The sequence below is a fragment of the Chrysochloris asiatica genome, unplaced genomic scaffold (assembly GCF_000296735.1).
Source record: "Chrysochloris asiatica unplaced genomic scaffold, ChrAsi1.0 scaffold00028, whole genome shotgun sequence".
NCBI lineage: Eukaryota > Metazoa > Chordata > Mammalia > Afrosoricida > Chrysochloridae > Chrysochloris > Chrysochloris asiatica.
The window spans coordinates 3,785,680-3,799,108 of NW_006408546.1; the positions used below are offsets into that span (position 1 = coordinate 3,785,680).

The 13,429-nt window shown below is 37.2% G+C and overlaps 1 protein-coding gene across 1 annotated transcript in view; it reads right to left on the reverse strand.

Moving 5' to 3' along the window:
• Positions 1-13,429, reverse strand: part of PIK3R4 (phosphoinositide-3-kinase, regulatory subunit 4) — an 89,117-nt gene that overhangs the window by 33,632 nt on the left and 42,056 nt on the right. Inside the window, exons 7-10 of the mRNA XM_006846635.1 lie at positions 10,183-10,328; positions 8,009-8,212; positions 3,491-3,692; positions 534-721 (exon numbers count right to left, since the gene is read on the reverse strand). Coding sequence (XP_006846698.1) covers positions 534-721; positions 3,491-3,692; positions 8,009-8,212; positions 10,183-10,328 — 740 coding nt within the window. The remainder of the gene's footprint in view (positions 1-533; positions 722-3,490; positions 3,693-8,008; positions 8,213-10,182; positions 10,329-13,429) is intronic.

Below are 13,429 nucleotides of genomic sequence, written 5' to 3' on the forward strand. Positions count from 1 at the left end.
AAAGATAAGCAGTTCTAGAAAGTGAAGCTCATTCACAACATTTTACAGATATATATTTTAAATACTGAGCTCTTTTCTAGACCATGTGGATATGGTAGTGAAATTTTCTATATACAATCAGGGATTTCTAGAAAAGCATGAAAAAATTATTGAAGTAACAATCATGAACAGCAGGGAGACTATAGGGACATAGATACAAGAATGATGCTTTCAAAATAAGGCATTGCAAAGAAATACATAGGCTCACTGCAGCCTGATTATAAGCAGTCCATAATAACGTCTCCAGCCCACAATTACAGATCACTTCACTTCATTCATGAGTGTTCTAAAATGAGACCCTTTGGCTGATTTCAATAACTAGATTCTCTCTTGGCTATAAAATTAAAAACAACCTGTCTTATCTAGAAATGTGGCCTTTCTAAGGACAAGGAACCAAGTTGACTTTTTCCAGTACTGTGCACACCCTTCAGACATCCAAAACAACAGAATGGAATTCAAAGATCTAAGGAGGAGTACTCCTCAGGCCACCGTACCTGTGGAGAGGTTGACAAAGGGGCACAAATGCCAGCGGAAGACTCGGAACGAGATGGTTTCCCAGTCTGAATAACCTCCTGGTCACTGCCTTTCGGTAGGGTCTGTGGGATGTTCGGTGGCTCCAGTGACCCAAACATGCTTTTCCATTCTTCATTCACATTTGAGTCTTGCTTGACAGGCTTTCTACCTATGAAAATATATTCAAACTAGTTAACCTGAAGGTGGCCTCTAAAACCAGTATGTGCTTTTACTGGTACCTCTTCCCTTTTTTTGGTGCTGAAGGGACAGCAATTGACTTCCCTTCATATTTCTCCCATAGGATGTCTAACTTATTTACACTTACATCTCAACTCACCACAGGGTTTTATACCGATTTTACTTAGGGTTGGCCCCTGCTGAGAAATTTTAAGTTCTATCCCATATACACTGAACGAAAATCTACTCTTTAACAAGATCCCCAATTGATTTGTACAGCAGGGTGTCAAACCTGAATGAACTGATTCAAAACCTGGTTTTAACCCTTGCCCAATTACAAAAAGCATTAATACCACAAAATTTTAGCATAATTACATACATACATACATAGTCCCTTAAATTTTTTAACTTTAAAAACTATATAGCTTTATACTTGCAAAAACAGAAAGCATACAGTTTTACCACTTGCTTTTTCTCTCTCTTAAATACACTGTTAAATTAATCATTCCACTACTAATGGATATTTTGGTTATCCCTGCTCCCCCACCCCCACCCCCCCCTTTTCTTTTTTTTCTTAAACCATTGGGCACATTCTTGGACGCATTTCTTCACATGCCTATCAGTGTTTCTTAGCAAAAATTGCCAAAAGTGATCATGGTAAATTAAAGAGTAATGACAGCGTAGTGGTTACTAATCGGGCTGCGAACCGCAAGGTGAGCAATTTGAAACTACCAGCTGTTCTGCAAGAGAAAGATGAGGTTTTCTGCTCCCGTAAAGATTTACAGCCTCGGAAACCCTGTACAGGGTTGCTATGAGTTGGAACCGACTCCATGGCACATAACAACAACAATGCCAAACTGACTTCTAATAAAAGAATATGTTCAATTTATATTCTCATCGCAGTGTAAGAAAATGTCATTTTAACCATACCTTGTTGTTGTTGTTAAGTGCCACTGAATTAGTCCCAACTCACAGCCAACCCTGTAAAGGTTTCCGAGGAGCAGCTGGTGAGTTTGAACCACCAATACTGCAGTTTAAACCAACCCTGCGGTCCAATGCATTATCCTGCAATGTTCTATCAGGCAACATCAACCTTTATTAATTTCATAAGCAAAAACTGGCATCACATTGCTCTAGCTTGCATTTATTTAATGATTTACCTTTGCCTGGAACCCTGGTGTGGCACTGTAATATAAGCATTGGACTGCAAAACACAAGCCCAGCAGCTGCTCCTTGGAAACCCTATACAGGGTCACTATGAGCCAGAATTGACCTGACAGCATTTAACAACACCAATAACAAGTTGCCTATTCAAATCCTTTACCCATTTTCCTTTTGGAGTGTTTGCACTTATGAATACATACGAGTGCTTAAAAATACTTAAGTGCTTTATATAGTATGGTATAAACCATTAATAATTAAGTTGCAAATACTTTATCACAAGGCTTTTCGGAGGTTATTTTACTACTCATATAATTCATTCAAAACCGTAACAGAGGCAATTTTGAAGGCATGTATTTGTAAGTGAGTACATCTGCAAAAAGGATTAAAAGAAGAACCCACAAGATCATAAAAACTTCACACAATTATTATCAATGTCACAAAAGCAGACAGTTCCAAATATGGACAACTCTTCACATATTTAAGCTTCTTTGTTCTCTAACCCTTTTGCACTTCAATGTTAATACACGTGTTTGTATGTGTGTATATAATTATTTATTTTTTAATTCACTGAGTATTTTTCTACTTAGGTTTTGGGTTGGTGTCTAAAGTACCAAAACAAACTTCATCTTCCATCACACACCTCCACAGAGGTAACACGATTGTATTAACAGGAGTTGGGCCTGGTTTAATTGCTGGTTCTGACATATACATACTGGCTGGCATTCAGGCAAGTTATTTAATCTCTTAACCATTAGCTTCCCTAGTTTTCCTGAAATCAAATGATGAAGCACACTGGGTAAATGTGCTGCAAAGACAAAGTGTTAAGAAGCAAAGAAGCCACTTTGAGGATTAAGGTCACCTGACCAAGCAATGGTATTTTCAATCATTTCATGTATATGCAGAAGCTAGACAGTGGCTATGAACGGAGAAGAATGCTAAATATGACATGAACTGCCAGAAGAAGAAATGTATCTTTCTTGGAAGAAGTACACAACAAATGCTTGTTAGAAATGTGACGGGAGAGTTCATTTCATATACTTTAGACATGGTATCAAGAGGGACCAGTCCCTGGAGAAAGATATCATGTTGGTAAAGCAGAGGGAAGGAGTCCTGGTGTGGTGCTATGGGTTAATGCGCCAGACTGTAAAGCCTGTTGGAACTTCAAGGTCGGCAGTTCAAGCTCACCAGCTACTCCTTGGAAACCCTATACAGGGTCGCTATGGGTCGGAATCAACTTGACGGCACTTAACAACAACAAAGCAGAGGGAAAGTGAAAAAGAGGAAGATCCCCTCAATGAGACAGACCGACATGGTGGCTTCAACAATGGGCTCAAATATAGCAACAACTGTGAGGATGGCACAGGACCGGTAGTGTCTCATTCTGTTGCACATAGGGTGGCTATGACTCAGATCTGACTCAATGGTACCAAACAACAATAACAACCACCACCACTTTTTCTACCAAATTCTCTCAGCTAAGTAATGGAGTCATTGTATTTGAAGTGAAAAGGAACTTTGAACTGTATTAATGCACCAAAACCGGCCCTATTGAATAGTTAGAAGAAGTTAGCACACACACAAGCACACTTATACTAACCCCGCTTGTCATCTGGTTCCTGCTTGGTTTTAACAAGATCAACTTGTCTCCCAGTCATGCCCGAGGCAGCCAGGTCAATGACACCCTTCTGACTGCTGTCGTGAAGATGGCTCTGGTCCACTATGTTGGCCTTTGCTTTGTTAGATTTCATCATGAAGTCTTTCAGTGCCAGAAGTTTATCTTCCTCTTCCTCAGTCATTCCCTAAAATCAAATCAAACCAGATGCTTTAGGATCTTTTCACAAGAAATAATAAAAGGCCTCAGAAAGACTGGCAACTGGGAGGGCCAAATTATTCAATTTAAAACTGTTAAGAGTCAGAATGGTGAAAAGAAGGAAACAAAGAAAAAAACAGTATCAATACAGAATAATATCTTACTCCTCTGACCTCCCAAAACCCTTTCTCTCTTGAGGGTGCCCTCCACTTTGCATCACAATGATTAATTTATATCTTAACTTGTCTTTCTTCCTAATTCATTTTTGAAGTACCCATTTTGAAATGGAGATACGACTCGTAGATTCACATCCCAGCTCCACTGCTTATTATCTGTGTGACTTGGACAAGTTACCTGATTTTTCCATGCCTCCATCTATTCATCTATAAAATGAAGATAATTACCAGCTGTGAGTTAATGACCTGGACTGCAAAGTTGGTTTGAACCACAAGGTCAGCAATTCAAGCTAACCTGTCATTCCTTGCAAACCCTATATAGGGTTGCTATGAATCTGAAATGACTTGACAGCACTTAACAACTGACGTTTCTTAAAATAGTGGTCACTCATTGTCTTTAAGAAAGTTCTTGACAAATATTTAGAACTTCTGGTGTGGCGCTGTGGGTTAATGCACTGGTCTGCAAAGTCATTTGAACCACAATGTCAGTGGTTCAAGCTCACCAGCTGCTCCTTGGAAACCCTATACAGGGTTCCTATGGGTCAGAACCGACTCGAGGGCACTTAACAACATCTTATAAGGTTATAGTGAAATTTTAATGAGTCAATCCACCTAAGGCACTTAAAACCTTGTAATGAAAGAAAACAAATGGTAAATAATTAATGTAATAATTCATTCAATATGCAACTAAAATATTCTGTTAAATGGCACAGTTCTAGATTTTCTGCTTAATTTCTTGTCAAAGAATCCTCTTATATTGTTTTTATTATGCAAATACAGAAAAAAACAAAAAAGCATTGATTTACCAAAATGGTAATTTCCTTAAGGCCTAAATCAAGTATCTCACTAGAGTTTAAAGCAGTATTTACAACTCACAGGCATAATATACTACAGCCAAACCCTAGGAAATCAGAACCCGAAGAAACACTATAATCAAATTGCATTAAAATACAACAATCTAAGAGCTCCTTGACTGAATTTTTTCTCAACATTAACCTGAGATTCTTTCATTTCACTTCTCCTCTTAAAATTCACTTAGATAATTTTACAGTAATAGTAAAAATTCTATTCTTTTGTGATTATATGTTTTATTCCACACAAAAAAAGGGCCAATGTAAGTGCCATAGAAAGAAATGAATACATGCTAAAACATGGATGAACCCCGAAAACATTATGCTGAGTAAAAAAAAGCCAGAAATGTCTACAACAGGCAAAACCAGAAAGATAGAAAGATTAATGCTGCCTGGAGCTAAGGGGCAAATACGAAATGACTGATAATGGGTACCATGTTTCTTTTTGGAATCATGAAAATGTTTTGGAATTAGATCGTGGTAATGGTTGTACAAGGAGCTCTGGTAGCGTAGTGATTATGAATTGGGCTGCTAATCTCACACTCAGCAGGTCAAAACTACCAGCGGTTCCATGGGAGAAAAATGAGGCTTTCTGCTCCTGTAAAGATTTACAGCCTCGGAAACCCTGTAGAGGGTTGCTGTGAGTCAGAACCAACTCCAAGGCACATAACCACCACCACCACCAATGGTTGAACAACTTTGTGAATATACTAAAAAACACTGAACTGCATACTTTAAGAACTGAATTTTTTTTTAAAAAAAGTAAATTTTATGTTATGTGATTTACATCTCAACAGAAAGCAGATGTCAGGAATTATCATGGATTGAACTGTATCCTCAAAAAATATAAGGCAACTTGTCTAGGTCCTGCTTCTCAATGGACTGGCAGTTTTGTAATGATGCATTGTAGCAGCTGTGTGATCACATTCCCTATGATGTGATCTTATGTGATAAACCAGTAAGAGGATCACAGTGGGCTGCAGCACCTAATCTCATCTGATGTTAGAGGAGTGTCCCTGGAGCATGGCCTGCAACAGCTTTTATCTTACAAGAGATAAAAGAAGAAAGAAGGGAGCAGAGATGGGAGGGACCTATTATCACCAAGAAACAAGAGTCCAGAGTGGAGTATGCTCCTTGGGCCTGGGGTTCTTGCACTGAAAAACTCTTAGACCTGAAGGAAGATTTCTTCCAACAAACATGGAGATTCCCAAGGAATATCAAGCCTACAGATGATAAAAGGAAACAAGAACCTTTCCCCACAGCCAGGTGAGAAAGAATGTCTTCCCGTAGGACAGACTTTCAGCTTCTAAAGTGGGAGAGAATAAATTTCTGTTTGTTAAAGCCATCCCCTTGTGGTATTTCTGTTACAGCAGCAGCAGATAACTAAAACAGAAATAAACCACAACCACAAAACAAACAAAAAACATGACAAGGATATTCTAAGAAAGATGAAACTTACAGGACAAGTTCATCATAAATCTAAGCTCAAAAATAGTCAATAGTGTCAGCAAACTAAAAATTTTTAAAAATATGAAAATGAAAGTAAATGACGATGTTATATTTATTTTTTTTTAAAAAAGGAATAAAATGTTGGTTTAATATATGAAAATGAATCCACATTAACAGAAGAGAAAAATTATAAAATGAGCTCAACAGAGGAAGAAAAAGCATTTCCTAAAACTTTAGCATTCTTTAATAATAATACACTAAGCAAGCCAAGACTGTAAGGGATTTCCTCAAACTGATATAAACATCACACAAAATAGTGTAATACTGAAAGTTTTCCCTCATGAGAAACAACACAAGAATGCTCAGTATTATCAATTCTATTTCAGACTATACTGAAGATAGAGAAGTCAAGGAAAACAAAGGTATTCAGATTGGGGCAAAAATCAGTAAAACGGTTACTATTTGCACATGATATTACTGGGGACGTGTAAGCTGAAAAGAAATATACAATTGCAATGAATAAATTTGACAGACTGGAGTAAACAAGGTCAATATAAAAATTTTCCCTACAAACAGAAAATAAATTTTAAATGCAGACATCTCCCAGGTTAGGTACCAGATCAATTCTTAACTGAATGTCCTTAAGAATTTATAGGTTGGAACAATGGCATACGGTTCTTAGTCTTTAGTATAAGAAAAGGCTGAAGGCTTTTCAACGATTTAAAAGCTGCATGTGTAGCAAGTGAAGGTGACTATAAAGAATTTCTTGAGAGGAGGGGTTCATTCAACTATTTTAAAGTAAAGGCAAATTTACATAATGTTACAACAGGACTTCAAAATAGCACTGTTCCACTCAAATATGGTAGCCAATGGTTATCAACCAGCCTTCCACGGGATGCTGTCCCAGTGGTCAATCCTACAACCAACAATGGGGCAGCACAGCACTGAATCTTCGGTGACACGCATATACATGAAAGGACTTACATCCGAAACCAACAAAATTTTGTCTGCAACTGAAAGCATTTTCTCATTAAAGATAGAACTGCAAAGTCTTTTGTTTACAAAAACCATTTGCAGAATTAAAGACAGTCATTAAAAGCATGCCTCAGCATTTTGCCTTATGGCTCAGGGAGCATTTATTCTGAAACTTTATTTCTAGCCATATTTATTCCTACTGACTTCTCTTCTTTTGACTCACACATCCCTCTTGAAACAGGATACTGAATCTACACTTTATCTTTCTAAAGAGAATTTACCAATGCCAAGTATAATACACAGATTACCTCCCAGTTCTAACAATACTTGTTAATTCTTCCAAATTTATAGGCTTTTAAGATATGGTATTAAACTGTTGGCTTATTCAACCTAATATGCATTCTAAATCCCAGTTATTTCAGCCGTCTACATGTAGTGAGCACTCTATAAATACTGCATGAAAATGATCCATGGCTCTTTTTATGGCATCTGTGTTCTGCAATATTTCTTCTAATACAATCTCATTACATTTTTGGTGAAATACTGCACTGAGTCAAGAATCTATTACTTAAAGCTAAGGTTGTATCTATTGCCTTTCCTTCATTTATACAGCTAGCAATCACAAAAGAAGTTTATGAGGCCTCCATGATTTCTTAGTTAGCTCAACCCAACGGTTCTTCATCAGCTTACTATCTCCCGGATTCTAAAGTGAATGGCTATCTGCCACATTTATTTACGCACATGTCATTGCACAATTTATTATCAAACAAAAACGGATTTAATAGCTAACATGGGTACTTAAGTATTTGTATGAGATTTATATTTAAATGTAAGATTTCAGAAAGGTGACACACCTGAGAGAGTAGTTTCTTCAGAAGCTGTGCTATGGCAGGATCTTCTGGTGGGAGGCAGTCAGGAATAGACCCGTTGCGTTTCTTCTGACGCATATGAAGATGTCTGAACAAGCTAGCAATATCTTTAGACCTCAAAGCATAATCAAATATAGAACGACTTACTGGCTCTTTTAGAACACTGAGTAGAACGAGTTTTCTTTCAATCTATGTTAGAAAAATAAAAACAATCAGCTAACGATGCAAAAAAAAAGTTACTGTCAAATATAGTAAATATAAGCTATGTAAAGTTAACAGAGTATTTATGGCCAAGAAAATGGAGATATCAACACCTCTAATTTTGTTTAGAAGAAACAAGAATACTTGAATTTGAAGGAGGCTAAGTTATTTTTTACATTTCACTGGTAGCAGAGTACACACATCTATAACTACCATACCAGAAAGCCAATAATACCCAGGCTACAAATTTTTAAAAAATGGAAAAAAAAAATAGCCTTTTCTCGATCCCAAAATGGCAGATGACACTTACCAGATATCAAAAGTACCAGCAGTTCATAGGTCAAACAGCCAACAGATACTGATCCAGAAAACATGCTCAATAACCACTAGTCAGTCTTCCCTCAGTCAAGTTTCCCCAGCAGATTTCACTACTTCTAAAAGCATGACTCTACTCATATCCACTGCCATCAAAGTGGTTTCCAACTCACAGCAATCCTGAATAGGGTTTTAAGGACTTCAGACAATCCTTTCTCTTACAATTCCCAATTTTTTGTTAGTGCGCTCATGCGTTTTAATATATTGTCAATGCACACATAGTAAAATGAATGAACACTTGGTTGTTGTTAGGTGCCATCGAGTCGGTACTGACTCATAGTGACCTTATACACAGCAGAACAAAACACTGCCCGATCCTGGGCCAACCTCACTACCTATATGCTAGCAGTAACTAAAAGGACTTTCTTTAGGTATGTCTGAAAATCTGCTCAGTTGGCCACTGGAGTCCTGTATCTTTTTGATAAATACAAAACCTTCCAAAATAAAAGAGTATCTTTTTTCTAATTCAAACTGTAGAGAAGTAAGACTTATGAAGCAAATGTACAATTAGCCCCTCAGTTCCTGATCATGGCCTTTCAAAATACAAAACAATGATTTAAAAAAAAGAAAATCAACTGTTTAAAGTAGTAAGCACATTTAGACCTTATTTCTAAGAAAGTTGAAAAAACATCCCTGGTGATATTATCCACCTTTATCCATCTTTCATGAGCACATAAATTATTCTTGGAATTAAAAAAAATGTTTTGTTTTGTTTTTTTTTTACAAAATCTATGAAATAAAGAATAATGAGCCCTAGAAACAAATGAATCTAAAGAGAAAAGTAAAGGGTAATGGCACACCCAAAGATTCCTAGTTTCCAGAAGGTACCCAGGCTGTTTTTCCTAATGACAGGGAGAACATACTAAGATATAAAAGGAGAATACCACAGAAGCATGTGGGTTTCCAAATGGAAAATAGAGCTTTAGTAAAAATAGGACATTTTCAGGATGTTTTAACAGCCAGAATCATAACTCAACATTCCATTCAATCTAAATATCTATTTTGATAGCTGACTTTCTATCTGGATGAAAAGTGTAAATATATTTTCAAGTTGGATACATAATTTTTGCCTTATATAAATCAACGACCAGGTTTATCATCAAGTGTTCAACTGCTAGGAGGTGGGAGGAGGAAGTGTTCAATAGATTAAAAAAAAAATTTAAACCAGAGTCAGCTGGTCCAAAAAAACAAACATTTTAAAAAGGCTTTTCTAATTTACTATAAATGCTAACTTTGGCTGAAAGCAGTTATACTTTCTACAATGAAAGCAGGGGTCCATTAATATAAATTGTGATAGATCACACTAACTTTAACAGCAGATACTTTAGAATAGTACACAAAAGAAAATAAAGTGTGAACGATGTACTATATTATGTATAACAAGATGTATAGCAAAACATTCTCATGAACTTTTCTCACTTTCAAAGGCACTTGGTCCATTAACATTAACCAGCTTGAAATATATCAGAAAACGATATAGCCCAATTTAAATCTTTAAAAATTTTAAAGAAAAAAGAGACTTCTAAACATTTCTTAAAGGACACTGTTTGGAGGCATGATAGCTTCCAAGTTGAAACGTGTACCTGTATTATTGGCTGGGTAATATATGGGTCAAGGTAAGGCATCAGTTTGCAGTAGACATCAGCGGTGCTTATTTGATGGGCTACCACTGTAATAAATCCCACGGCACCATAGCGTATCCACAGATTGGGATGACACAGGAAGGGGGCTACAGAGGGAGGAAAAAAGAGTAACTCAAACCACGTTCATAAATAACTTCAAACTATTAGGACAGACAAATTTCTACCTTACAGCACACTGATACAGGAATTATACCACTATGTTACTAGCAAGTGCCTTTACCTACTTCATTAACCTGGGGGATAAATCCAATTAAGTGGATACACTGATATTATTATTCCTTTATATTAATTATCAGCAGTATCCTAAAGTAATAAAAACACCACCACCTTCCTAGGGATTTAAAGTTGATATTTTTCAGCTAGTGCTAAAGATGTGTGGTGGAGGTAGTGGTTATGTGCCGTGGAGTCCGTTCCGACTCATAGCAACCCTGTACAGGGTTTCCGAGGCTGTAAATCTTTACAGGAGCAGAAAGCCTAATCTTTCTCCCACGGAACAGCTAGTAATTTTGAACTGCTGACCGTGCGGTTCGCAGCCCGATTCGTAACCACTACGCTACCAGAGCGTAGTGCTTACGCTACCAGAGCGTAGTGCTAAAGATGTGTGAGTACCTACTTATTACAAGATTGGATTTAAAACTAATGGGCAGATATTAAGATAAGGAACAAGACAAAATGCCCACTCTCATCACTTGCTATAATCATTCTGGAAGCCCTAGTCAGAGCAATTAATTAGGCTAGAATAAATAAATAAAAGTTTCCAAATCAGGAAGGAGAAAGTAAAACTATCCCTTTTCACAGCTGACATGATGTTTTACATAGAAAATGCCAAAGATGACATAAGAAAGCTATTGCTATAGTTGTTAAATGCCATCGAGTCAGTTCCGACCCATAATGACCCTGTACAGAATTTCCTAAGAGCTTCTGGTTAGCTTGAACCACCGACCTTGAAGTTCAAACAGACTTTTGTAGTCCAGCACATTCATTAACCCACAGAAAGCTATGTTGTTGTTGTTGTTGTTAAGTGCCGTGGAGTTGGTTCCAACTCATAGTAACCCTGCATAGGGTTTCTGAGGCTGCAAATCTTCATAGCAGCAGAAAGCCTCCTCATTCTTCCACGGAACAGCTGGTAGTTTCAAACTGCCGACCTGAAGTCAGCAGCCCTATTCGTAACTACTACGCTACCAGAACTCCTTACAGAAAGCTATAGGAACTAATAAATTGAATTCCACAAAGTAGCAGGGAACAAGGTCAACACACAAAACTCAGTCATCAACAATAAGCAAGCAGAACAGGAAATAAAGGAAACATTAAGGCACACTGTCAATGAGTCAATTCAAACTCACCACAACCCCTATGCAGGGTTTCTGGGACTATAAATCTTTATGGAAGCAGACAGCCTCATCTTTCTCCTGAGGATCGGCTAGTGGGTTTGAAGTGCCTTATAATTAGCAGCCCAATGCCTAACCCACAGCAGCAGCAGGGCTCCTTAAATAATATACCTAGGAATACTTTTAACCACACAAGTAAAAACCTGTAGTAAAAATACTATAAAACATTACTGAAATAAATTAAAGGTCTAAACAAATAGAAAGACATTCCATAGTCACAAATTAGGAGGCTAAATATAGCTAACATGCTAATATCACTCAAAGCAATCTATAAATTCAACGCAAGGCGCTTCAAAATTCCAATGACCTTCTTTGCAGAAATAGGAAAAGGTAATCATTAGTTTTATATGGCAGGGTAAGGGACCCTGAATAGCTGATGAAATCTTGAAGAAGAATAAGGCAGGACTCACGTGTCTTGATTTCAAAGAATATAAAGCCACAATAATTAAAACTGTCAAGTTGTAATTTGTGAGGTACTAAATGAGTAGTCAGTGTGTTCTCAACTACTAACCTACTTAGCAGCTCGAACCCACTCTGGCTGGGGTGCCATAAAAGAAGGAACTGGTGATCGGCTTCTACAAAGAATAAAGTCAAGAAAACCCAACAGAGCAATTCTACAATGCACACATGGAATCGCCATGAGTCAGAAACGACATCTATGGTCAACTGATTTTCAACAAAGGTACTTACTAAGTCCATGCAATAGGGAAGGAAGAGTGTCTTCAATAAATGGTACAGGGAAAATAGGATTTCCACATGCAGAAGAATGAATCAGGATCTATGTTTCACACCATACATAAAAACCTATTCAAAATGGATCAAGGACCTAAACTTAAACATTAAAACCATAAAGTTCTTAGAAGAAAACACAGGACCTAGTTTTTCACCTAGAATTTTCATGTGTGACAACAAAAGCTCCAGCAGCAAAAGACTTAACAGATAAATGAGACCTCATAAGAATACAATACTTTTGCTTATCAATGTAATTTATCAATAAAGTAAAAAAACAACCTACAGATTGGTAAGTTTTTATATGGATACTAGGTAAGAGGTCTAGTGTAGCACTACAGGATAAGAACTGGACTGGTAAGCACAAGGTTAGTAGTTTAAACCCACCAACACTTCTGGAAACCCTATACAGGGTCATTATGAGTTAGAATTGACTTGATGTCACACAACAACAATATAACAGATACAGGTTCAAAATCACAAAAATTTTCTGTTTTGTTTTTTAAATTTTTTATTGTGAACTGAGTGAAGGTTTATGGACAAGATCATCAGTTTTACATTCAACAAATCATACACTTTGCTTCATCTCAATGACTGCAATCTCCTCCATGCAATAACAGTTATCCTACTCCTCCCTGTGGGTCTTATTTCCATTCCACCCACCTACCCATCCTTTCTCAACTTTGTCCTTAGGTAGATGTTGTCCTTTTGATTTTGAATGATTGACCATTCCATGGTGAGCATTATCTTACTAGTGTTATTGCCGCCACCACCACCCCCCATACACCTATTTCTTGGCTGAAATTGGGCCATGAGGGCGAATTCCTTCAATTTCTGTTTATCAGGAAACATCCTAATTTCACCATCATATTTGCAGGACAGCTTTGCTGGGTATATGATTTGTGGTTGGCAAATTTCTTCTTTCATAGTTCTGTGTTACCCCATTGACTTCTTGTCTGCATGTTTTCTGCTAAGAAAACAGAGCTCAGTCTTGGTTCTCCTTTGTAGGTAACGTTTAGTTTTCCCTGAACTGCTCTCAGGGTTCTTTCTGGTATTAGAAAATTTGATAA